This window comes from Oreochromis niloticus, linkage group LG8, assembly GCF_001858045.2.
Source record: "Oreochromis niloticus isolate F11D_XX linkage group LG8, O_niloticus_UMD_NMBU, whole genome shotgun sequence".
Taxonomy (NCBI): Eukaryota; Metazoa; Chordata; class Actinopteri; order Cichliformes; family Cichlidae; genus Oreochromis; species Oreochromis niloticus.
Window position 1 is genome coordinate 128913 of NC_031973.2, and position 25702 is coordinate 154614.

Sequence of the window (25702 nt, forward strand, 5' to 3'; positions counted from 1 at the left end):
AATATGAAACAAATATACAAAAATATGGATTCAGTTTAAATCTGGCCACCATTCGCTGCCAAGTAGTTGCCTTGCACAGCAGCACACCACACCCAGCGCTGCTGCCACGCTGTGAAAGCTCTGTGGAAGTCCTCTTCTCCCAGTGAATCCAGTACTATCAGCGACGCATGCTGGAACTCTTCCACTGTGTCAAAAAAATGTCCCCTCAACTTGGCGTTGATTTTGGGGAAGAGGAAGAAGTCGCAGGGGGCCAAATCTGGTGAGTGCTGTGGGTGAAGAATGAGATTTGTGTCGGTGTAGCAGAAATAATGGCACTCTTTCAGTGCGTTGTGGGCGGGTGTGTCGTCGTGATGGAGCAGCCAGTCGCCTTTCTGCCACAGTTCAGGTCGTTTGGCCTCGATGTTCTTCCTGAGACGCGTCATAACGTTGAGGTAGAACGGGGCATCAACCGCCTGACCGTCGGGAACAAATTCCCGATGCACCACCCGTGAATGTCAAAGAAGACGATGAGCTTGACCTTGATCTTGCTCCTTGTCGGATTCACCTTCCTTGCTTTTCCAGGCTTGCAGCCATACACCCAGCTTTCATCGCCAGTTATGATCCGGGACATGAACGTTGGGTCATCTCGCGTCTGTTGACAGAGATCCTTGCAGGTTTGTAAACGATTTTGCTTCAGCTCGGGAGTCAGTAGCCTGGGCACAAACTTGTTAGCCACTTGGTGCAGGTTCAAAGTGGACGTCAGGATGGCCTGGACCGTTCCGAATGACACGTTGAGAATGGCAGAAATCTCCCTCACGGAGATCCGTAAATCCTGGTGCACAAGTCGATCGATTTCTCGGATGTGCTTGGGAGTTGTGCTCGTGCTGGGTCGCCCTGACCTCGTTTCATCATCGACGGATGTTCTGCCATTTTTGAAACGCAAATACCAATCTTTGCATCTTGATCGGCTCATTGCTTTGCTGCCGTAAACTTCCTGAAGCATTTTGAAGGTTTTCTTCACAGATATCCTGGTTTGCACGCAGAATTGGATTTTTTCTCTCTGTTCAAGCTTGAGGCGTTGAAATGCATTGCGGGACGCAACACTGAATATTGGCATCGGAAAGGTTCTGGGAGCTGTTGCACGTGTGTCATCCTCCTGCAGTCCATCCTGGCCAATGCAGCGTTCCTGCTCTTCTTCCTGGAAGAAGTCTGAGTCCTGCTCATTCGCACTCGGGCTCCATTCATGGGAAACCTCTTCTTTAATATCAAACACATGATGGACACCTGCAAGGTACACACAGATGGATGAGCATATTTTAAAAAAGCCAAAATGCTGGGTGTATGGGGACACTGGTTTCCAATTACATCATCCAATCTAATCACAGCCAACTAAATTAAAACTGGGTCAAAGTTAAAACTAAGAGAAACTAAAATAAAACAAATCAAATTAGTGGGGTGACTGTATTCAATGGATTTCATCACTTGTTCTTAAATCTTGCCCTAAAAAAATACCCTCCATACTTTAATAATAACATTACTGAAGTGAAACTAACAAAGCCACAACAGAAGCAAACAAAATATAAAACCTGATTCCTCACAGAGAAAAAATGTTGGTGCAGTTTCATAGTTTTTTTACCTGAGCTGCTGGTCTGAGGCTCCTCCTCGTCCTTATATTCGTTTTTAACATGATGAAGCAGTGAGTGCACTTTCTCTTCATTTTCACTCTTCACCGCAGCAGCAGCAGCGAGCGGGAAATCAGTGATGTCAGCTTCCTCCTCCTCTTCCTTCTTTATGCTGAGGAGCTGGACTTGCTGCTCCATATCAGGGCTCCACTCATCAAGTTCTTCTTTGATTGGTAACAGCTGCTGAATATCTGAAAGGTACAAACATCACAAATGTATGAGCAACAATGCAATGAGAAACTAAATTCAATTCTTCTGTGTGGCCCTGAAACACAATCAAAGTTTCTTTACTCATTAGGAAAATGAGTTATCGCCGTTACTTATCGTTATCGTACACTGACTGGAGCTTCAAACTGGACGTTTCTGTCATTAGCAAAGCCGCCTGCATGATGTTTCTTTGGTAAACATCAGGATACAGGACAAGATCACGTGTATGCTGATGGTTTTGCATCACTTCATCTCAGCAACTATTAAAAATAAAATGTTTCTACTTTGTTTTAAAAAGAAGCCTTCAGAAAAAGTATAAATGTTAAGTTATTTTCTAAACTTGGTACATTTTGTGGAAGAAATTAGGTTAGGTCTTGAACAGATGATGGCGAAAGTAGTGATAGAATTAAAAGAATCACTTTGTACATTTGTAAGAAGAATAACTTAAGTTTAGGGAACATCTAAGTGCTAAAAAGCAGGCAGCCAGGACTTACCCAAGGTTGAAGACATTTTTCCTCTCGTCCTGCGGTTCTGACTGACTTCTGGTGACTTCTCGGGTTTTTAACCTCTCCTGATGCCTCAGAGAGTTGTTGACCCACCCATTCACCCATCTGGGTTTGTTCGGTCAAGGTGTGAAATGCTCTGAGCCGTCTGGGATGCCCTGCAGGTATCTGATAAGAGGGGCAGGGTCCAGCTTCCTGGAACAATAACAGTTACTCCAGCATAACTGTTGTTACTTCTTTCACACCACAGCCGTAAACTGAAAGTGAACACTTAAATGTTAATGTAATCACTGGAACAAAGGTTCTTCATTATCTGCTGAAGATGCTGTTGAAGCCATTTGTATCAGTGTCCTAGTTTCCAAATCTGCAGGGGTTGAACGTAACTGGACATTACATTGAATGCAAATATTTCCTGTCCACTATAACTAGTCCAAGTACTAATGTAATCCTTAAATCATTTACACAAAAGCAATATTTCATTTCCTCAGCTATGTGTTAATGTGAGCAGGAAGTTGTTTTAGACAACAGAATGAATGAAAACTCCCCGTCGTCTGTTGATCAACAGGTCAACCTTAAAAATGACCAACCTTTGTGGTGCCTGATGTCACGTGTGCTGATTAGAGCGTCTAAAAAGATAATTAAATTAATCTCTAGAGCTGGTGTAGGGCGGCAGTTATTGATCTGATCGGGTCGTTGAGAGTCGTTGATTCACTCATTTTGCCTTTGTGTTAAATTCTGACACACCCAGCAGCAGTGGGAGGCATTAAAGGCACATGAGTGAAACTTTATCAGGCCATAATGGGCCAATTGTTGTGCTCTGATGTGTTTCTACATTCAGGTGCAGATGGAGTTTTGGGTCCTGACCTCAGCTCAGTTTGGTTCACACACTCAAAAAATGATCTTTCACCCTCAGTCAACAGGAAGCAATAATTCTGAGTTTATTTAATCTGGGTTTATTTAATCATTAAGGAAAATGTGGTATAATTTTAATGTATATCAATCAAGTACACCACCACTTTTACGCACCACTGTTTACAATCTTTACATACCAAAAATACACAGAAGATTTACATGTAATTAAATTAGTTAAAGTCAGCAGTTACAGTATTTTAATGCACAGCATCTGCAGACCTTGGTGATCTAGTGAAAAGGTCAGACAGGTAAGAAGGTGCTAAACTGTGCAACCCTTAAAAGAATCAGCAAAATAATTTCTGAAGCTGATTGGCAGCCAGTACAGGAGATATGTGGTCTTGCTTCCATGTTCCAGATAATAACTGTGCTTTTTGAACCATCTATAGTTGAGTGAACAGTGACAGACTCACACCTGAAGAAAGACTGTTGAAATAGTCGAGTCCAGATGAACTTAAGCCACAGACACCTCTTGAACATTTCTGAAACACAGAAATGGCGTGTACGTGCGTCACGAGTCTGTAAGACTTTGCGTAAACTTGCATGTTTTCTGTGTTTGAGATGGGAAGAGATGGAGTTTGAAAGCTGAAGGCTCTGCCTCCCTATTCTACTTCTAAATACTCTAGGAACAACAAGTAGGCCTGCAGTGTGAGAGCGAAGTGCTCTAATAGGGTGATATGGTACTACAAGGTCATTACGATAAGATGGGGCCTGATTATTTAAGACCTTGTATGTGAGGAGCAGGATTTTGAATTCTGGATTTAACAGGAAGCCAATGAAGGGAAGCCAATACAGGAGAAATATGCTCTCTCTTTCTAGTCCCTGTCAGGACTCTTGCTGCAGCATTTTGGATTAACTGAAGGCTTTTCAGGGAGTTTTTAGGACATCCTGATAATAATTAATTACAGAAGTCCAGCCTGGAAGTAATAAATGCATGAACTAGTTTTTCAGCATCACTCTGAGACAGGATGTTTCTAATTTTAGAGATGCTGCACAAATGTAACTGGTCAAAAATGACTCCAAGGTTCCTCACAGCATTACTGGAGGCCAAGGTAATGCCATCCAGAGTAAGAATCTGCTTAGATACCATATTTCTAAGATTTTCAGGGCCGAGTACAATAACCTCAGTTTGATTTGAATTAAGAAATGGTAAATGGCCTGCATTTGTAGAGCGCTTCACTTAGTCCCTAAGGACCCCAAAGCGCTTTACACTACATTCAGTCATTCACACACTGGTGATGGCAAGCTACATTGCAGCCACAGCTGCCCTGGGGCGCACTAACAGAGGCGAGGCTGCCGGACACTGGCGCCACCAGGCCCTCTGACCACCACCAGTAGGCAAACATGGGGTTAGCATCTTGCCCAAGGATATTTGGCATGCAGCCTGGAGCAGCCTGGGATCAAACCACCGACCTTCTGGTTAGTGGCTGACCTGCTCTGCCACCTGAGCTACAGCCACCCAAGAAGCAGAAAGTTAGCGGCCATCCAGGTCTTTATGTTTTTAAGACATTCCTGCAGTTTAACTAATTGGTGTGTGTTACCTGGCTTCATGGATAGATAGAGCTGCGTGTCATCTGCATAGCAGTGAAAATGTATACTATGTCTTCTAATGATACTGCCTAAGGGAAGCATGTATAATATAAACAGAATTGGTCCTAGCACTGAACCCTGTGGAACTCCATAATTAACCTCAGCGTGTGAAGAAGACTCTCCATTTACATGAACAAATTGGAGTCTATTCGATAGATATGATATAAACCACTGCAGCGCAGTACCTGTAATACCTACAGCATGCTCTAATTGCGCTTATAGGATATTATGGTGAACAGTATCGAACGCTGCTCTGAGGTTGCCATTGAGAGCATCCTCGCTGGATGCATCACCATCTGGTATGGCAACAGCACCGCTTAAACTGCAAAGCTCTCCAGAGAGTGGTGCGGTGTGCTGGACATGTACAGGAAGCGGTGCCTGTGGAAAGTGGGGAGGATCATCAAAGACTCCAGTCACCCCAGCCATAAACTGTCCAGACCACTTCCATCAGGCAGGAGGTACTGCAGTATCCGGTCCCGAACCAGCAGACTGAGAGCTTTTTCCATCAGGCCATCAGACTGCTGACCACTTCATAGACACCTCACCTTCACTTACCGGAACTTCAACATTATGCACTCCACACTGTACATAACTGCCACTTGTTTTGCACAATATCCAACTGCTGACCTCTGTATATATTTATTATATACATATTTATTATTTATTTTATTTAATTCTATGTATATGTATACCGCCCCCCCCCACCGGACACACACACACGTATACTACATATATAGTATAAATATTCAGTAATGCATATACTGAATATGTACCAGTGTACCAGTGTACCTGCACATGTGATGTGACATCAAAAGTGATTTGATTTGAGGTCTGGCAGGACAAGCACAGAGATGAGTCCACTGTCAGAGGCCATAAGAAGATCATTTGTAACCTTCACTAAAGCTGTTTCTGTGCTGTGATGAGCTCTGAAACCTGACTGAAACTCTTCAAATAAGCCATTCCTCTGCAGATGATCTGTTAGCTGTTTGACAACTACTCTTTCAAGGATTTTTGATATGGAAGGAAGGTTGGAGATTGGCCTATAATTAGCTAAGACTGCTGGGTCTAACGGTTTAACTACTGCCAGCTTGAAGGCCTGTGGTACATAGCTGATTATTAGAGATAGGTTGAACATATTTAAGATTGAAGAATTAATTAATGGCAGGACTTCTTTGAGCAGTTCTGTAGGAATGGGGTCTAAAAGACACGTTGATGGTTTGGAGGAAGTAATTATTGAAGTTAACTCAGAAAGTTCAATTGGAGAAAAAGAGTCTAACTGAATATCAATGGTACTGAAAGTAGCTGTAGATAATGTTACATCTGTGAGATGATTATGGGTAATTTTTCTCTAATGGTTAAAATTTTATTTGTGAAGAAGTTCATGAAGTCATTACTAGTTAATGATGAAGGGATGGTTGGCTCAACATTTGTCAGCCTGGCTGCAGATGTTCTTATTTTCTTCAATCAGTGATGAATAGTATGATGTTCTCACAGATAGCGAATATTCATTGAAATAATGTTAAATCAATATCAGGCAGCAGGTTGAGGGTTGCAGATGCCAACAGACTGAATAAACTGATCCGCAAGGCCAGTAATGTTTTTGGGGATGGAGCTGGACTCCCTTAAGGTGGCATCGGACAGTCGGATGTTGTCCAAGATAAAGACAATGCTGGATAACACCTCCCACCTACTCCGTGGCGTGCTGGCTAGCCACAGGAGCATGATCAGTGAGAGACTGAGATTACCAAAAAGCACCACTGACCGACACAGGAAGTAATTCCTGCCTGTGGCCATCTCCCTGTACAACTCCTCCATCTAACACACTGTAAACACTGCAATAGTTACACTCTTTTGCACACGCTCTTTTCTACTCTGTAATACTCCTGTCAGTATTCTTGATATTTTTTATAATCACCTCTGTTAATCCTTGATATTTATTATTGAGTGATTTGTATATATTAGTGCTTTCCTAAATTGTAAATTTTTACCACATTTTATTGTTTAAATAGTTTAGTCTGTTACTGTTACTGTATTGGAGCAACTGTTACTCACATAATTTCCTTAGGGATTAATAAAATATTCTGATTCTGAGGCAATTCCATTGAATCAACATTGAAATTTGACATTGATTTTACATCAAATTTTCAAACACCGTCAATATTGAAACAATGTTAGAGTCTGATATTGAATCAGTGTTGAACTCTGATGTTGATTTTCCACCACTTTTGCACCTTTGGTTTCTTTTGAAACAACCGTAAAATCATGATTAAAAATCAACAGGACTTAACAGGTATTTCAGTCAATACTAAACCACTGCAAATGACCATAAATACTTAAACCTGTGAAAAAGACGTTTGTGTATGATCTAAAAACAGGATAACCATTATATGTTGAACATTATCTTACAATTTATTATGTCCATAATAACATGCCTATAATATGAAGCATTGGGCATTATGTAATTAAAAAAAGACAATAGACATCTTTGCATCAATAAAAAAACAATTTATTAAAAACCTCCAAAACAAAACGTTTTTTGTTAAATGTATTCGTTACAAGCCATTGTATTTAGTTTACTCTGGGATGGGGCTGGATATCCTGCGTCCTGCACCACCCATCCGATCTGGAGCACAGCAGAGCCATTTCTGCACTGCTTGGGCAAAGGCAAACTCAGAAACTGCATTTACCCCCACCTGCTGAGTCAGGCCATCTAGGACAAAGACAAACAAAAACACAAACAGAAAAAAGAGAGGCTTAATTACAACCTCTTGTCAAAAGAGTTTAGCAGGGATCATCACCTGCATTTATGTATATATATCTATTTGCTTAGCACTTTTAAGCTTTATTTTTATGTTGATTTAAGTGTTTGTTTTACAGTACAGTGTTTCGCACTAAGTACCAAAGCAATTTCCTAATGTAATGTAAACCTTCTCAACATTTGGCAATAAAACCCTTTCTGATTCTGATTCTTTTTTGTTCATTTTCAGCCCAGTCCTTGTGCCTGACCATCTTCAGAGAAATCTAAGAAGCTTGGGGGAAAAAAACTAGACTAGTTTCTTGAAGACGTTTCGCCTCTCATCCAAGAAGCTTCTTCAGTTCTAAGATCAAATGGTTGAGAATCCCAAGTACTTAAGCCCTAGTGCGAACAGTCCTTTAAGAAGGTCAACGACCCACTATTCATCATGTATCGCATCGCATGAAGGGTGACTGTTTCAAGGTGTGAAAAAGGGTGTGGGTCGTTATCAGCAGAGGCTTTGGGTGAAACCATTGTGAGGACCTTGCCTCACCCTATCATGTGACCTATTGAGATTAGATGTAAGTGGGCTTTAAGGTGCCTGTGAAGAAACCTCAGCATGGTGGCTTGGCTTGTCCAAAGAAATTTTTGGCTGTTACTCCAATTCAGTGGTCCCAAATACATAATTAAACTGTCAAGTTGAATCATGAAAAATGTGATGTGATAGATGTAAAATAATATTTTTGATTCCCAAAAAGATATTAGCTGAATTTGGCAGGTCTTAGCATGGTGTGCCAGGTATCCTAGCACTTCAACTGATCCCTCTACTGTTCACTGAAGGCTCATAAAACTACAATAAACAATAATAAAAACTTACCAAAAATGCATCTGCAGAGCGCTGTCTCTTTAAATGCCCTCTTTTGCTTGGTCTGGTCCTTCGTTTTCCTCCCAGCCCAGTTAAGTCCAGAGGCCAGCTCATTTGTAATGACATAGGCTAGTATACGGCGGACTCGCACCTCCAGTGTGGTCCCTCCAATCAAAGAAAAGCGTCTCACCTATCAAGATATTTAAAAAAATGTTTAATTATGTTTTAAATGTGCATGACTATGCATGTGTGTTGACACCATGAAATAGATGAAAGCGACATAACTATTTTTTTTCCCCCAAAGGCTAATTTTCCAAAGTTAAAAGGAATTAACTGAAATATCTGCAGTGAAATGTATTTCAATTCCTATTTGCTGGATCTTCCAATGACAGCCTGCTGCTATATTCAAGCAGGACATACAGCAGCAGGACATTTTTAAGCAGTTTAACCAAATTGGATAATTTATGAAGTTCTGAGTTACAAAAGTTGCATAACCTTTAGGAACATACCATTGTTTTATATGATTCTGGTAACTGCAGAGTTGCCTCTGCATTGTTCAGCTCATCCATATTGTGCAAAGGCAAATCCAGAGGCAAACCCCCAGCATCAAGAGGTTCATTGCTGCAGGATTGATTGAAAGCTCTGACCTCCTCACGGAGGTCCCTGACTTCTCTGGTCAGCTCTGTCAACAAGGTTAGCAGTTTTTGGAAGGCTGCATCTGTTGAAAAGAACAATAAAACTGAGACTACTGGCTTGTGATAATCTGGATAAACATTGTGGTGAGAAAAACAAGTATATCCATAAGTTATGGCTTCACATTTTGAATTCAGGTTTAAGTAGTTCAGTCTGCTCATACTGTTTACAGGTTTATCCCTTTCACCTATAAATGAAATCCTGTTGCCTCACAGACTCTCTGGAATCTAAAAAAATCTAAATATGATGATATCTAACAATATAAATGAGTATTTAGAAGTTATAATTACAATGAAATTGTGATGAAAGCATACCTTCATTATAGAAGACATTGAACACAGACTCTATTTGCTGGGGATGTTGCATAGATGTGTAGGTTGGTGTGTTGGGCTGGAGCGGTGAAAGGAGCCGGTAGCTGGCCGGGGCATCGTGATGGTTGCTAGTAGTGTCTTCAGCTGTCTGGATTTCATCACACGTTCTTAAATCTTGCCCTAAAAAATAACCTCCATACTTTAATAATAAAAACTAACACTGAAGTGAAACTAAGACAGCCACAACGGACACTAACAAAATATAAAATATATGATTCCTCACAGAGAAAAAATGTTGGTGCAGTTTCATAGTTCACAGTTTCTTTAAGTTGCTTTTTTTTTTTACCCGAGCTGCTGGTCTGAGGCTCCTCCTCGTCCTTATATTCGTTTTTAACATGATGAAACAGTGAGTGCACTTTCTCTTCATTTTCACTCTTCACCGCAGCAGCGAGCGGGAAATCAGTGATGTCAGCTTCCTCCTCCTCTTCCTTCTTTATGCTGAGGAGCTGTGGGACTTGCTGCTCCATATCAGGGCTCCACTCATCAAGTTCTTCTTTGATTGGTAACAGCTGCTGAATATCTGAAAGGTACAAACATCACAAATGTATGAGCAACAATGCAATCAGAAACTAAATTAAATTGAAGAATTAAAAGAATCACTTTGTACATTTGTAAGAAGAATAACTTAAGTTTAGGGAACATCTAAGTGCTAAAAAGCAGGCAGCCAGGACTTACCCAAGGTTGAAGACATTTTTCCTCTCGTCCTGCGGTTCTGACTGACTTCTGGTGACTTCTCAGGTTTTTAACCTCTCCTGAGGCCTCGGAGAGTTGTTGACCCACCCATTCACCCATCTGGGTTTGTTCAGTCAAGGTGTGAAATGCTCTGAGCCATCTGGGATGCCCTGCAGGTATCTGATAAGAGGGGCTGGAACAATAACAGTTACTCCAGCACAACTGTCTTTACTTCTTTCACTCGTCTTTCACACCACAGCCGTGAACATGGTACAGGCCATCCATGGGGTCTGTTTTATACAGAAAAGTAGAGACAGGAGACATGAGTTGTGTTTGGTCTGCAGGCTCTTCCTCGTCTGTTTCACACCATCCTTTTCTGTTCATTTACACACACATTCCTGTTGTAACAAACAACATAACTTCCAATCAGGTTCACATGTCAGACCCACTTGGTTACCTTGTTTTCCTCACAAGTATAAATCTACAAAATAATTGTCTTATATCGTCTCTCTATTTACAATAAATCTGTAGCTAAATTCTGCTGCTGTCCAGCATCAACAATATTTCTGTGCAGTAATGTTAACACTGTGATTAATCTGCTTATGATTACCGTTGGAAATACTTTATATCTTAACAGATTGAACCAGTATGCTGTGGATCTCTGGGAATACCGAGTTTTGCTTTGTGTTTAATCATGATGATCGCTCAGTTTTGTAAGTTATCCTCTCTTTATTCTCCCTGCATCGTCAGTGTTTCGTGGTCAGCGGTAGTTTCTTGTCTCTGTGCTTTCTTGCTATCTTTTGAGTTATTTCCTCTTTTGCTTTGATAGTTAGTCGTCTCTTGTGGCTTTGACTTTTGCTACCCCTCTGTTATTGTCTTGATCGACTTCACCTGTGTCCCATTTCTCTGAGCTGTTTCCCTTGTAGCCTTGTTCAGATTGTCTGGAGATATAGACTGCAGATATAAAATGCTGGGATTCATTTGTTTCAAAGTTGGGCTGATTGCCTGAGCTACTGGAGGGGCGATCGTGGCTCAAGAGTTGGCAGTTCGTCTTGTAATCGGAAGGTTGCTGGTTTGAGCCCCGGCTCCGACAGTCTCAGTCGTTGCGTTCTTGGGCAAGATACTTCACTCCACCCTACTGGTGGTGGTCAGAGGGCCCGGTGGCGCCAGTGTCCGGCAGCCTCGCCTCTGTCAGTGGGCCCCAGGGCAGCTGTGGCTACAATGTAGTTTGCCATCACCAGTGTGTGAATGGGTGGATGACTGAATGTAGTGTAAAGTGCTTTGGCGTCCATAGGGACTAAGTGAAGCGCCATACAAATACAGGCCATTTACCATTTCTTCCTGTAAAAGGGAGTTTTTCCTTGACCCCTATGTGCGCTTGCTAATAGGGGTCATATGATAGTTGGGGTTTCCTTTGTATTGTTTTAAGGTCTTTACCTCACAATATAAAGGACCTTGATGCAACAGTTGTTGTGATTTTGTACCACATGAAGAAAATCTCTGCATATGACTGTTCAAATATGGGCAGGTCTCACATATATATATCACCAGGTTACATGATACGTTTGCATTTGCTTATTTTTAAATTATTTTTCACACAGTTTAGAGGATTAAGTATCATCTTGTAAATAATATATAAAAAATGTTTTTATTTGTGTACAAAAAACAGAAAAGAAGTACTGACAGTAATTTAGGCTGACATGTTAGAGCGGTGGTAAACAGTGCTGCCTCACAGTAACAGGGTCCGGGGTTTGTGTGGGCTCTGGACATCCCACAGTCAAGACATGCTTGGATTAGAATGCCTGGCAATTCCAAATTGGATATGAGTGTGAGAATGAATGGTTGTCTTTCTGTGTTGGTCCATCATGTTTCAGTTACAGTGTGTGTGTTTTTTACTTTAGTCCAGTTTGGACACAGGAGAGTTTTTTTCCTCATTATGTGGAAGAGGAGTGTGAGGGGAGCAGTACTCAGTCCTACTGACAGTCACTTAATGAATTTCTTGCAAAATCTACCCTCTATTATATTCTATTATGTTCCCAGAGCCCAGCAAACTACAAACTAAACCTATGCTGTGTAAAATAAAGACTGAATGCAGTGACTTCCGAATTTCACAAATCCATATTTTTATTCACAAAAGAACACAACAAAATACATCAAATGTTTGACCTGAGATGAAAAATATTCGCTCAGTTTGGCTTTTATGGCAGCAGCACATCTCATAAAGGCTGCGCGAGGGACACAAGAGGCTGGAAAAGCAAGAGGGACTAAAAATAAACAGCTGGAGGAATTGTTCATGACTAATTACAGCAACAGGTCAACAACATGACTGGAATTTAAAAAAAAAAACAAAAACATTTCTCATTTCTCAAGTAAAGGTTCACCAGTCTGCAAAAAAATAACAACAACAACAAAAAAAACCCCCACATCTAAAAGTTGTGGAACAGTTTCAGAATAACTATCAATGTAAAACTGAAGACTTTGACAATCTAAACATCAACACCACCTTTCATCAAAAGATTCAGAGGATCTGGGGAATTAATATTGGATCGCTCTGATCATGACAAATAAGACCCATCCTTCTCTTTTTTCTTGTTGTTCTGTTTTTGTTTACATTTTATAAAGTGATCCAATTGTAAATATGCACATGCTGACATATTTACAATGGGAATGGACCACCTACCATTTTCACTTTACTTAAACATACAGTCATTAAAAAAAAGTATTATATATAACAAGATCAAACATCAGTAAATATGCATGCTAATATTCATGCTACAAAAAAAGAATAAAAATACTAAAAATATGAAACAAATATACAAAAATATGGATTCAGTTTAAATCTGGCCACCATTCGCTGCCAAGTAGTTGCCTTGCACAGCAGCACACCACACCCAGCGCTGCTGCCATGCTGTGAAAGCTCTGTGGAAGTCCTCTTCTCCCAGTGAATCCAGTACTATCAGCGACGCATGCTGGAGCTCTTCCGCTGTGTCAAAAAAATGTCCCCTCAACTTGGCGTTGATTTTGGGGAAGAGGAAGAAGTCGCAGGGGGCCAAATCTGGTGAGTGCTGTGGGTGAAGAATGAGATTTGTGTCGGTGTAGCAGAAATAATGGCACTCTTTCAGTGCGTTGTGGGCGGGTGTGTCGTCGTGATGGAGCAGCCAGTCGCCTTTCTGCCACAGTTCAGGTCGTTTGGCCTCGATGTTCTTCCTGAGACGCGTCATAACGTTGAGGTAGAACGGGGCATCAACCGCCTGACCGTCGGGAACAAATTCCCGATGCACCACCCCGTGAATGTCAAAGAAGACGATGAGCTTGACCTTGATCTTGCTCCTTGTCGGATTCACCTTCCTTGCTTTTCCAGGCTTGCAGCCATACACCCAGCTTTCATCGCCAGTTATGATCCGGGACATGAACGTTGGGTCATCTCGCGTCTGTTGACAGAGATCCTTGCAGGTTTGTAAACGATTTTGCTTCAGCTCGGGAGTCAGTAGCCTGGGCACAAACTTGTTAGCCACTTGGTGCAGGTTCAAAGTGGACGTCAGGATGGCCTGGACCGTTCCGAATGACACGTTGAGAATGGCAGAAATCTCCCTCACGGAGATCCGTAAATCCTGGTGCACAAGTCGATCGATTTCTCGGATGTGCTTGGGAGTTGTGCTCGTGCTGGGTCGCCCTGACCTCGTTTCATCATCGACGGATGTTCTGCCATTTTTGAAACGCAAATACCAATCTTTGCATCTTGATCGGCTCATTGCTTTGCTGCCGTAAACTTCCTGAAGCATTTTGAAGGTTTTCTTCACAGATATCCTGGTTTGCACGCAGAATTGGATTTTTTCTCTCTGTTCAAGCTTGAGGCGTTGAAATGCATTGCGGGACACAACACTGAATATTGGCATCGGAAAGGTTCTGGGAGCTGTTGCACGTGTGTCATCCTCCTGCAGTCCATCCTGGCCAATGCAGCGTTCCTGCTCTTCTTCCTGGAAGAAGTCTGAGTCCTGCTCATTCGCACTCGGGCTCCATTCATGGGAAACCTCTTCTTTAATATCAAACACATGATGGACACCTGCAAGGTACACACAGATGGATGAGCATATTTTAAAAAAGCCAAAATGCTGGGTGTATGGGGACACTGGTTTCCAATTACATCATCCAATCTAATCACAGCCAACTAAATTAAAACTGGGTCAAAGTTAAAACTAAGAGAAACTAAAATAAAACAAATCAAATTAGTGGGGTGACTGTATTCAATGGATTTCATCACTTGTTCTTAAATCTTGCCCTAAAAAAATACCCTCCATACTTTAATAATAACATTACTGAAGTGAAACTAACAAAGCCACAACAGAAGCAAACAAAATATAAAACCTGATTCCTCACAGAGAAAAAATGTTGATGCAGTTTCATAGTTTTTTTTTTACCTGAGCTGCTGGTCTGAGGCTCCTCCTCGTCCTTATATTCGTTTTTAACATGATGAAGCAGTGAGTGCACTTTCTCTTCATTTTCACTCTTCACCGCAGCAGCAGCAGCGAGCGGGAAATCAGTGATGTCAGCTTCCTCCTCCTCTTCCTTCTTTATGCTGAGGAGCTGGACTTGCTGCTCCATATCAGGGCTCCACTCATCAAGTTCTTCTTTGATTGGTAACAGCTGCTGAATATCTGAAAGGTACAAACATCACAAATGTATGAGCAACAATGCAATGAGAAACTAAATTCAATTCTTCTGTGTGGCCCTGAAACACAATCAAAGTTTCTTTACTCATTAGGAAAATGAGTTATCGCCGTTACTTATCGTTATCGTACACTGACTGGAGCTTCAAACTGGACGTTTCTGTCATTAGCAAAGCCGCCTGCATGATGTTTCTTTGGTAAACATCAGGATACAGGACAAGATCACGTGTATGCTGATGGTTTTGCATCACTTCATCTCAGCAACTTAAAAATAAAATGTTTCTACTTTGTTTTAAAAAGAAGCCTTCAGAGAAATATAAATGTTAAGTTATTTTCTAAACTTGGTACGTTTTGTGGAAGAAATTAGGTTAGGTCTTGAACAGATGATGGTGAAAGTAGTGATAGAATTAAAAGAATCACTTTGTACATTTGTAAGAAGAATAACTTAAGTTTAGGGAACATCTAAGTGCTAAAAAGCAGGCAGCCAGGACTTACCCAAGGTTGAAGACATTTTTCCTCTCGTCCTGCGGTTCTGACTGACTTCTGGTGACTTCTCGGGTTTTTAACCTCTCCTGAGGCCTCAGAGAGTTGTTGACCCACCCATTCACCCATCTGGGTTTGTTCGGTCAAGGTGTGAAATGCTCTGAGCCGTCTGGGATGCCCTGCAGGTATCTGATAAGAGGGGCAGGGTCCAGCTTCCTGGAACAATAACAGTTACTCCAGCATAACTGTCGTTACTTCTTTCACACCACAGCCGTAAACTGAAAGTGAACACTTAAATGTTAATGTAATCACTGGAACAAAGGTTCTTCATTATCTGCTGAAGATGCTGTTGAAGCCATTTGTATCAGTGTCCTAGTTTCCAAATCTGCAGGGGTTGAACGTAACTGGACATTACATTGAATGCAAATATTTCCTGTCCACTATAACTAGTCCAAGTACTAATGTAATCCTTAAATCATTTACACAAAAGCAATATTTCATTTCCTCAGCTATGTGTTAATGTGAGCAGGAAGTTGTTTTAGACAACAGAATGAATGAAAACTCCCCGTCGTCTGTTGATCAACAGGTCAACCTTAAAAATGACCAACCTTTGTGGTGCCTGATGTCACGTGTGCTGATTAGAGCGTCTAAAAAGATAATTAAATTAATCTCTAGAGCTGGTGTAGGGCGGCAGTTATTGATCTGATCGGGTCGTTGAGAGTCGTTGATTCACTCATTTTGCCTTTGTGTTAAATTCTGACACACCCAGCAGCAGTGGGAGGCATTAAAGGCACATGAGTGAAACTTTATCAGGCCATAATGGGCCAATTGTTGTGCTCTGATGTGTTTCTACATTCAGGTGCAGATGGAGTTTGGGGTCCTGACCTCAGCTCAGTTTGGTTCACACACTCAAAAAATGATCTTTCACCCTCAGTCAACAGGAAGCAATAATTCTGAGTTTATTTAATCTGGGTTTATTTAATCATTAAGGAAAATGTGGTATAATTTTAATGTATATCAATCAAGTACACCACCACTTTTACGCACCACTGTTTACAATCTTTACATACCAAAAATACACAGAAGATTTACATGTAATTAAATTAGTTAAAGTCAGCAGTTACAGTATTTTAATGCACAGCATCTGCAGACCTTGGTGATCTAGTGAAAAGGTCAGACAGGTAAGAAGGTGCTAAACTGTGCAACCCTTAAAAGAATCAGCAAAATAATTTCTGAAGCTGATTTAGTTTAGTTTTTACATATTTGTGTTCATGTTCCATTAGAGAAGGAATGACCCAAATCTTGAAAATCAAAAATATGCACATCAAACTCCAGAATTTGGTTCTATTTGGATCGGACAATCTACTGATGGTTTTGTTTTTGGTGTAAGTATTGTAAAACTCAACTATATGCTATTCAGGAATTGTTACTAGTTGTCTTTTGCATTGTGAAGATTTTCATCTTCAGTCAGTTTTGCAGGAATAAATCTGCGCAGAAAGTGTAGACCTGTACACTTCACGCTATACTCTGTGCCACCAGTAAACACTTTTCTGATGAGTTTATGAGCTCAAATAACAGCTTCAAGTCTTATTAAATACATAAAGAAGTTGACTTTGTAAATTAGCGTCCTCATTAGAATCAAACAGCAGGATCCAATGGTTTTGGGTGGTCTCTTGTCATGTCTGGTTTCAAAACACCAAAATGGCGATGGCTTCATTTTGGGAGGTCACAGATCTCTATGTGGCTTCACTTTAGCTTTCTGCATGTATAATATACAGCCTATGCTCAAAATATTGATCGTTGTCCTCAGAGGTCAGAAAGAGGGAGGCAGAGTCGCCGATGGGCTCCTAGACTGTTGTAACATAAACGGCCTCATTCACGAACTTCTTTTTCACATCACTCTTTTGTTTTTAACTCGAGCCACAGTCTGCGTCAACATTTATCATAAAGTTTAATTTTTAAGCCATCGGCACTCCGGAGGAAGAGCTCAGGAAAGGTTTGCCTTTTTAGGTGTCCTTCTCAGACACTTGTTGGAGTTTCTTCCAGCTGTTGTTGTTTAGTTGTGCGGGCTTCTCTCTCAGAGAAACTCCACCACTTTCTCCCAGATGCACCGTGAGATATTTGTTCTTCCCTATAAATATAGAACTGGGTGCATGACATTATGCAAGAGTGGACACAAGTGTGAGGATTTTGAATAAAACTGATTCAATAACACAAAACAGTGTTAAGAATAAATATTCTGGTCATAAATACCTGCCCATATTAGTGAACGAGACCCACTGTCTTCTTTTCTACTTCTTGTTCTAACTAAATCTGTATTTTTTAAAAAGTCTCCTCAGGCAACGAAACTCTTGTTATAAAAATATCATTTGTCATGTTAGGAAAAGTCAGTTTAAATAAGCTCCTATTGGTTGGTAAAGATAACAAAGTAAAGCTCAAAAAGTTTCCTGTTATGACAAGGAAGTGATGAAAATTCATCATGATGACTTACGTAAGAGAAACTAAGAGGAAGAGGAATACTCGGGGACTCCAGCACGGATCCTTGGAGTTCAGGAACAGTTAAAATGTGAGAAAATACAAAAATGTTGCACAAATTTCAAAGCCTGGCGTTCTTATTGAGACTGGCTGTGACTCAGAAGGTCAGCGGTTTCCCTCGATGCACCATTTGTACTGAATATCTGCACAAATCTTGGGTAAATATAGGAAAATATAAATATAGGGAAAAAAATACTTGGATAAATTGTTAGTGTTTTTAGAGGGCATCATGATTATTAATAAAGAGACTTTTTTAAAAATAATTTTATTCCCTTTTTTGAAAACATTGTCATCAAACACATACTGAAAAAAAAACACTATTAAAAATATCCCATGGAGAACATACAGTACACAGTGATACTACGGAAACCTGCAGTAACCTCTTTGTAGCGACAGATGGTGTTAGTAGGATATAAAAGGTCTGTGAGGATGGAAAAGAGGAAAGATGAGAGCTAATATGAGCCGTACAATGACAGGGTCGAAGCATCAGATCCCAGAGTGACGAACCTCTGAAGGTGTGTCAGCGTTATAAAAATGGAAGACGAGTAGCAGTACTAATAATTACAAATTCTAGGTGTGGCCCCAGACACACCCTAACATATTTGTTCTTTTTTTTAAGTGTTCATGATTGGCTGAAAAACACTGAGAGCCAGCTCGAGATCGCGTGAGCGGTTAAGGTGTTGCGTTGAATGGTAGCTCAGTCAGCTAAGAGGTCAAGGGTCGACCTCCTCGGGGATGATGGTGAGGATGACGTCCTCGTTGCCTCGCCTCACCACCATTCGAAGCGTGTCGTCCCGCTTTATGGCAGCGCTGACGTCGCTGGCAGAGGTGATTCGTTCGCCGTTGATGCTGATGATGACATCACTCTCCTTCAGACCGGCTCTGTTACAAAGAATGAAAAGAAAAGACGAGTTATTCTGGACTACCAAGAATAAAAAGGTATTCCTGTCACACACCACCTTATTCCAGGGAGAGGATGAACTGAAGGGCTGCACAAGATCCAGTGTAATACAAAGAAGGATTATTTTGTACTGCAAATCATACAAAGCTGCTGGACTAGAGTCCAAGAATAAAAATGTATAGATGGAAATGACACTGAAACCGTGTATCTGTGTTTCTGCTCTCATAGAGGTTATTAGCTGTGGTAGTGACTGAAAATATGAGACTGACATAAGTAGTGGAAATGAGCTTCCTCTAAATCCTTTAAAGGGGTCTGAAGTCAGCCTAGAGAAAAGGTGGGGAGCTCACTAATTTGCGAGGAGTTGACAGTAGAGCACCTAGTCCTCCACACCAAAAGGAGGCTAGTTGAGGTGGTTCGGACATGCGACATGCCTGCAAAGTGACATGTTTTATGGCCCTCTGGTGGTGGTCAGAGGCGCCAGTGGGGTGCACTCTGTCAGTGCGGCCCCAGGGTGGCTGTGGCTACAGTGTAGCTTGCCATCACCAGTGTGTGAATGTGTGTGTGAATGGGTGGATGACTGGTTATGTAAAGCACTTTGGGGTCCTTAGGGACTAGTAAAGCGCTATACAAATACAGGCCATTTACCATGTTTTAGTCATGTACAGCTGGGACGAGGCCCAAGGACAGGGTCTTCAGAGATTATAGCTCTTAGCTGGCAATACTGGGAATACTTTACTGTCCCCCTGAAAATGTGGGACGTCAGGCATCTTTGGTTAGACTTAGAAGCACCAGGAAATAAAAAAAAGTAAAGACAAAGAAGTGATTACTTTTTGGTAAAACACATTTAGGACCGAGTGCTTCCCAGCTGTTCAGTGAAACGAACCCAAAGCCACCTCTTATAGTCCTTTAAACACTGAGGCTCTACTTTCAGAGCTGAAGCGATGCCAAAGAGAAACCCAGATCTGCGCAGCTATGACTGAAGCAGTTTGTCCTCCCTGCCAGAGCGAGCTGGACGCTCTGGGTGGGAAACACTCATTTTTCTGTTTTTGCTGCCAGCTTCCAGGATGTTTCCAAAAAGCAAAACAGCAGCTTTAAAATCAGAGGTGAACTTTCCATACCTCGCAGTCAGCACGATCAGAGGCTCCTCCTGAGTGCCGTCTATGTTCTGCATAAACCAAGCAGACAACAAGAAAACAAACTCTGCCTGCTGTTTCCTCAGGTGGGCCGCTGCGGTTTGCTTTCAACACGCTTGAGTAGCAAAAACCGTTCCACAGACAGAGTATAGTCTGCAGAAGCATGTTTGTAACCACCCAGCGTGCACTCTTGTACCTGCTTTAACATACGAGAACCCCGCCGATGCCAAATGTGCCACTTGTGCCTTGGAAATAAAACTCTCTGGATAGAGAAGTATCCTGTCCATATCCTGAACTCTTATACCCCGATGTGAACTTAGTACACAGTGAACACTAAAATAAAATGGGAATAAGAGGATGAAATGAAACACTCACGCCTCAGCTGGAGTTCGGCTGATGACCTCAATGACGTACGCCCCAGAAGTGACATCTGGGAAGTCTGGCTGCTGCGCCTTCAGCTCTTTAGCCAGCCTGAGAAAAGAGGAGAAAACCAGTGAGAACATGAGCTTCCGCACTGAATGTTTTCAGCACGTCATTCTGATGCATTTGATTCATTCTGGGCTCTAAAACTTCACTCAGATTAGAAGTGACATCCTGAAGAGAGGGCAAACTCTGAGAGCTGATGGCGATGAACTATGACCTGCATCATGCAGTCACTGTGTTCACCACCATTCTGGAGCAAAATGTCTGAAATGACAGGCCCAGATTTAAATGTCTGTGGTGCCTGAACCATGCTGACTGTCAGCATAATTAAGGCCTGTCAGAAAGCAAGAGCATTTTATTCTGAAGTGCCCAAGGCTCCATCAAGTATTCTGTGGTTTGTAAGCAAAAATAAAAGTGATTAACTGCCCCAAATATGATGAAGATGCTGCAAAATATGACACATGCAGCATTTTTCTCATTATGCTGATCAGCAAAAGGACATTTGGCGTCTCCAGCAGGTTAAATGGTGCTTCAAACCAGCAGAAATGTTGTGTAGCGTTTTATCTTCTCGGTCATAGTAAAATTTGTGTTGCCAGTCCTGATCAGAGATGGGCAGTAACGCGTTACTTGTAACGCGTTACTGTAATCTGATTACTTTTTTTCAAGTAACGAGTAATGTAAGGGATTACTCTTGCAAAAACGGTAATTAGATTACCGTTACTTTCACGTAGGAACGCTGCGTTACTAAAACCGTGATTTTTTGCGAGAACGTCTCATGACAGTGACGTAAGCGAGTGCGACGTTCGTGACAACAGCTGTCTGCAGATCATAATATATCGAGTGCGGGACAGAGTGTAGCATGCAGCGTTTAAAGCGTGGAAGTACTGACCTTATTTTGAGTTTGATTCCATAAAAAGTGACAAAAACATTAGTGTCCGTTGTGCGTGGGAAGAAAACTTCTTTTTACAGCGAAAAAACCCCTAAACTTCCAAGCAAGCACCGAGTGTACTACGACTGTAATGGGAAATTCACAGAGAAACTCGCGGATTCTTCCACTGACCGCTGCAGCACACCTGCACCAGGGTAAACCTCCGCCTACCCCAGTCCTGCTTTACAGGTGAAAATAGAGCAACAGGACCGCTAGTCTTTGATTTTATTTATTTTCTGCTGTGTTTTACTTGCATCTATTTGAAAGAGTGAGTGTAAACACACAAAAAATTTTATTTTATGTGCTGGAATGTGCAGAAAATAGGTTTAAATGTTAAACAAATTTCTTCCAGTCAGAGAATGTTGCATATGATTTAATTTTTGCTTGATGCATAAAGTTAAAAGATTAAAACTAATAAAACAAGTTTTAAAAAGAGACTTTTCCATTTGATTACATTTTGTATGATGAATTATGCAGAAAAAGTAGAATTGGGCTGAAAGATCTATCGCTTTATCACCTATTCAGGTTGTAAATCGTGTTTTTAAAAAGTAACTAAGTAATTAATTACTTTTGAAAATAAGTAATCAGTAAAGTAACGGGATTACTTTTGGGGGGAAGTAATCAGTAATTAGTAACTGATTACTTTTTTCAAGTAACTTGACCAACACTGGTCCTGATTCACAGCAGTCAGAATGATTTGAGAGTAGCCATCTGTGCTTCACACTGCATTATCACTAAAACAGCATATTCCACACTGGAGCCATATTGAGAGCATTAATCCCTCTGAAAATGTCTTTCACAAGAAATGGTCTCAAACCTGGGAGGTGTTTTCTAATTGTTGTGTGTTCAGAGCCGTTACTTCACACCAAGTCCTTTTAATACTTAAAATCAGTATGGTTGTATTTGAGTTTATGGGTAATTATGAGTTTTGATTCTCCAAACCTCTGTGGAGGTTTGGGGCCTTGTTCTGATTGGATTATATCCCAGTGAGTCACTGATTCCTTGATTGTTTTCCCCTGATGTTACTGACCTCCTGCTCTCGCCGGGGGCCCGTTTATTAGCTGCACTTTGCTAGCACTCCTTTTTGCCTTCAGAACTGCTCTTTGTGCCGAAGCTTCATCAAGGTGCTGAAAACATTACTCAGAGATTTTGGTCCCTACTGACATGACAGCATCATTTAGCTGCTGCAGCTGCACATCCATGATGTGAATCTCCTGTTCCACCAAATCATGAGGATCTACTACAGGATTCAGTTTAAGTGGCTGTGGTGGCCATTTGTGTCTTTGTGACAAGGTGCTTTATCCTGCTGGAAGCAACCATCAGAAGATGGTACGCCGTGGTTACACAGGGATGGACATGGTTTGTTTTTCAGACCATTTACTGTAAAGATAGAGACGGTTGTGTGGGACAATCTGAACTATTCAGACCAGCATCCACGCCATGATCAAGGTCTCTGAAATCATCTTCCTTCCCCATTCTGATGCCCAGTTTGAGCTTCAGCAGGTCGTATTGACCATGTATTGTATTGTATGTATTGACCTCCTGTTACGTGATTGGCTGACTATATCCAACATGTAAGGACTGATATACATCAGCCAATCGTGTTCCAATGTGCAGCAGCAGCATGTTTTCACTTGCAGCAGGCTTGAAAGTGCATTACCACACGATAGGTTTGACATGAATAAAGCTGACTGATGATCACTGAGGAGATTACCTATTATCTTGGCTTCTTGTGCAGTGTTGTGAAATTTAGAAAAATTGGTACTTGGATGGAGGGTGAAACCTGAAAAGCGTAAATGTGATGGCAGTTCATTTTAAAAGTACCAGAGGGCATGTTTAAAATTAACAAGCTGTCATAAAGTGAGGCTTGTTTTGGTGATTTGGGGAGTTTCCTGCTGCGACTCTCGGCCAGCTTAGGCGTTACTCTGACCTGAAGGCTGTGAACGCGGCCTGGCCCGACTTACATTCCTGCTTAAAGCGATCATTTGGCAGCGGGTATCGAAAGCTAACGTCACCCTATCGATATGATCACCGCCCTGATTATGTATGAAAGTCAGGATTGAGAAACATCCATTTTAGGGATCCAGGGAGCTTCAACAACACACCGAGTCAGGATTTAGATTTTCCAGGCCGCTCTCACAGAAATCGACACATTAAATAATCATACGTATTTAATCCTGTTTAAATGCAGTTTACATGATTTTTCTGTGGATGTCAAAAGTAGAGGTGAGGGAAGCTGGGACTTACGATGAACTGAGACTCATCATTCTGACGCCGATGTATTTCTTCTTCTGTGGTGTTTTACCTGCAGAACATAACAACAAAAATACCCATGACATCCATGTAATGGTCAACATCATCATCCTCTTTTATCACGTTTATCTAGTTTTAAAATCAACGAGTCTACAGTGAAGTGTGAAATGTTTAACAGGCAGCTTTGAAATCTATCTTTGAGTTTTAGCTACAGTACCGTAACTTAACGTAGCCATGCAAACATCTCAGAGTTTCAGGTACAGGTACAAGTACTGGAGGAGGATGTGGCACATATAGCCTGGAGCTTCTTTACTCTGGTCAGAATCAGTTCATGAGTGTGTAAATCTGTGGCTTTTTCTCTTGATTTGGTTTCATTTCAAACAGAAAAACTCTAAGCAACCGAAAAATGCATCACTGAAAACCACCATCAGTCTTCTTATTGGCTAAATCAGTCTGGGGTGAGAGAAATAAAGGTGCTGTGTTTTGGGTTAGCTCAAATCTGCTGCGTACGTCTGACAGTTTGGTCAGATCACATTCTCGCCATGAGCGAACCACTCTGGAGTTTAGTTTAGTTGAAAGGTTCTCGGTGCAGTTGTTTTGGTCCGCACCCGAGCATGATTACTGAAACAAACGAACTTCATCAAAGCGGAAAATAAACCCGAGATATATCGAACCGGGCGAAGCAGCTAAAATCCACAGATATCCACATGAAACTTTCTGGGCTGGAAAAACAGATTTTAAGCTTTATTTAAAAACTGTACTCAAGACAATTTTAGATCCAGTTTAGGTATTTCAATCTAAAGAGACAAAATCTGGTATTGTTCGGCATCATGAGGAATATCATAATTTAAAAGCTAAATTGCAAAAAATTTGTCTCTAAGAGCGATAACAACAAGTGTTGATGCTCTCTCACCACTCACTGGAGAAAACTTTCAGGGCTCTCATCTCCACCTGGGATAGGTGGACGTAACATAAGTTATAACATATGAAAGGTCTCCTTTTTACCCACATTTAATCCCAGGCTGTTCCTCTAGCTGTGGTTCTCGATACTCTCCTTTTTATTTTCTCTTTCCTCTCGCCTCTTAAATACTGAGCCTGGTTCTACTTTCTTCCTGTTAAAAGGGAGTTTGTCCTTCCCACTGTCACCTAATGCTTGCTCGTGGGGGCGTGTTGTGCGTGCTTGTGCATTGTAATGAAAATTCTTCACGGACAAGCTTGCGCAGCCACAAAAAACACGCAGGCACATGGACGTCCACACGCTCTCACTAAATGATGACGGAACTTTAACCACGGTTTTAACCTCTTTGAGGCGACTGCTGTGATTTGATGCCGTTTAAATAAACATGGATTGAATTTAAAAGTAATGAATGATTACTGCAGCTGAAAAACTGAGAGAAAGCTTAGCTCTTATATCACATGACAAAACAACTTTAGGTCATAAAGAAGTTTTTCCTTGTAAATCTGAGCTGAAAATGTAGTTTTTAAAAAATTGATTGAAAAATTATTTCATGTGTGAACGTTTATTTTGATTTCATAAGGAATGACCTCAATATTCCTAATATTCTGACTTAATGTTACTGCATGTTCACAGCAGTTAGGAATTTCTCTTCATCTGTGTTTTATTGCTTTTTAAACTGCACAGGTCTTTCTCTATAATTTAAAAGAGACATTTGTCTACTTTCTGTAAATTATGAGGGGAAATGGCTGGATCCATTTTTTAAACGCACAGCTTTGTGTGAGTGTTCGAGCATGTGAGACTTGTGCCACGTTGTCTTGCTCTATTTGACCTCGTCTGCTGCGTCTCTCTGACATCAGCTCTGTGATAACACTGCTACAAACCTTTAGCTTGTCTGTCGTGTGACTCTGCCAGGAACTGTCTGATCTTGTCTGAGGGGATGGCAAAGGAGATTCCTGCTGTGACCTTCAGAGTGTTGATGCCGATCACCTCCCCATCCTGCAGCACACACACAGGAACAAACTTTAATTTGCCAGCGTTTCTCAGTAAAAGCCAGAGTCCCACATGAAGCTTATGAAACAGCCAATCTGACGCCTCTTTTATTCTGTGGCTGACTGAAAACAAGCTTCTAATCAGAGTCAGCTGTGGACCGGGACCCTGCGCCAAGCGTTACATAAACTCTTTATTTACCTTTCCTAATAAGGACTTTATGCTTCTT

At 41.3% G+C, this 25702-nt stretch overlaps 4 protein-coding genes and 1 long non-coding RNA gene across 5 annotated transcripts in view; 1 reads left to right on the plus strand and 4 right to left on the minus strand.

Annotated features, from left to right (window-relative positions):
* Window positions 1-484: 484 nt before the first annotated feature.
* Window positions 485-2446, minus strand: LOC106098536 (uncharacterized; the record flags this gene model as incomplete). The annotated part of the gene is made up of 3 exons (XM_019362194.2): window positions 2363-2446; window positions 1616-1852; window positions 485-1263 (listed from the first exon to the last, which is right to left on the minus strand). Coding segments are annotated over exons 1-3 (1032 nt in total), but the record flags the coding sequence as incomplete, so codon positions are not given.
* A 4927-nt stretch (window positions 2447-7373) lies between these two features.
* On the minus strand, window positions 7374-10353 carry LOC106097621 (uncharacterized). Its single transcript, XM_013268031.3, has 6 exons — window positions 10209-10353; window positions 9820-10053; window positions 9477-9653; window positions 8979-9187; window positions 8482-8659; window positions 7374-7580 (listed from the first exon to the last, which is right to left on the minus strand). The coding sequence occupies exons 1-6, from the start codon at window positions 10222-10224 to the stop codon at window positions 7444-7446; spliced, it is 951 nt and encodes a 316-aa protein (XP_013123485.1). The 5' UTR covers window positions 10225-10353; the 3' UTR covers window positions 7374-7443.
* On the plus strand, window positions 9927-10958 carry LOC112847643 (uncharacterized). Its single transcript, XR_003221295.1, has 3 exons — window positions 9927-10060; window positions 10272-10381; window positions 10843-10958. It is a non-coding gene; the product is annotated as an uncharacterized LOC112847643 (long non-coding RNA).
* A 1337-nt stretch (window positions 10959-12295) lies between these two features.
* Window positions 12296-15473, minus strand: LOC109194411 (uncharacterized). The gene is made up of 3 exons (XM_013273939.3): window positions 15368-15473; window positions 14624-14860; window positions 12296-14268 (listed from the first exon to the last, which is right to left on the minus strand). Exons 1-3 carry the CDS (start codon window positions 15381-15383, stop codon window positions 13040-13042), a joined length of 1482 nt encoding a protein of 493 aa, XP_013129393.2. The 5' UTR covers window positions 15384-15473; the 3' UTR covers window positions 12296-13039.
* Window positions 15474-18137: 2664 nt separating this feature from the next.
* htra1b (HtrA serine peptidase 1b) overlaps window positions 18138-25702 on the minus strand; it is a 30693-nt gene continuing 23128 nt past the window's right edge. The window contains exons 7-10 of the mRNA XM_003449425.5: window positions 25368-25482; window positions 23523-23580; window positions 20300-20395; window positions 18138-18772 (exon numbers count right to left, since the gene is read on the minus strand). Coding sequence (XP_003449473.2) covers window positions 18604-18772; window positions 20300-20395; window positions 23523-23580; window positions 25368-25482 — 438 coding nt within the window. The 3' untranslated portion in view covers window positions 18138-18603. The remainder of the gene's footprint in view (window positions 18773-20299; window positions 20396-23522; window positions 23581-25367; window positions 25483-25702) is intronic.

What these genes read in the sequence shown, in the direction of transcription:
- LOC106097621 (XM_013268031.3), bottom strand. An exon ending in CAATGTCTTCTATAATGAAG is followed by an intron (nt 9,188 to 9,476) that starts GTATGCTTTCAT and finishes TCTTTTCAACAG; the next exon opens with ATGCAGCCTTCCAAAAACTG. An exon ending in GCTCTGCAGATGCATTTTTG is followed by an intron (nt 7,581 to 8,481) that starts GTAAGTTTTTAT and finishes TCTTTGTCCTAG; the next exon opens with ATGGCCTGACTCAGCAGGTG.
- LOC109194411 (XM_013273939.3), bottom strand. An exon ending in GCCTCAGACCAGCAGCTCAG is followed by an intron (nt 14,269 to 14,623) that starts GTAAAAAAAAAA and finishes TGTACCTTGCAG; the next exon opens with GTGTCCATCATGTGTTTGAT.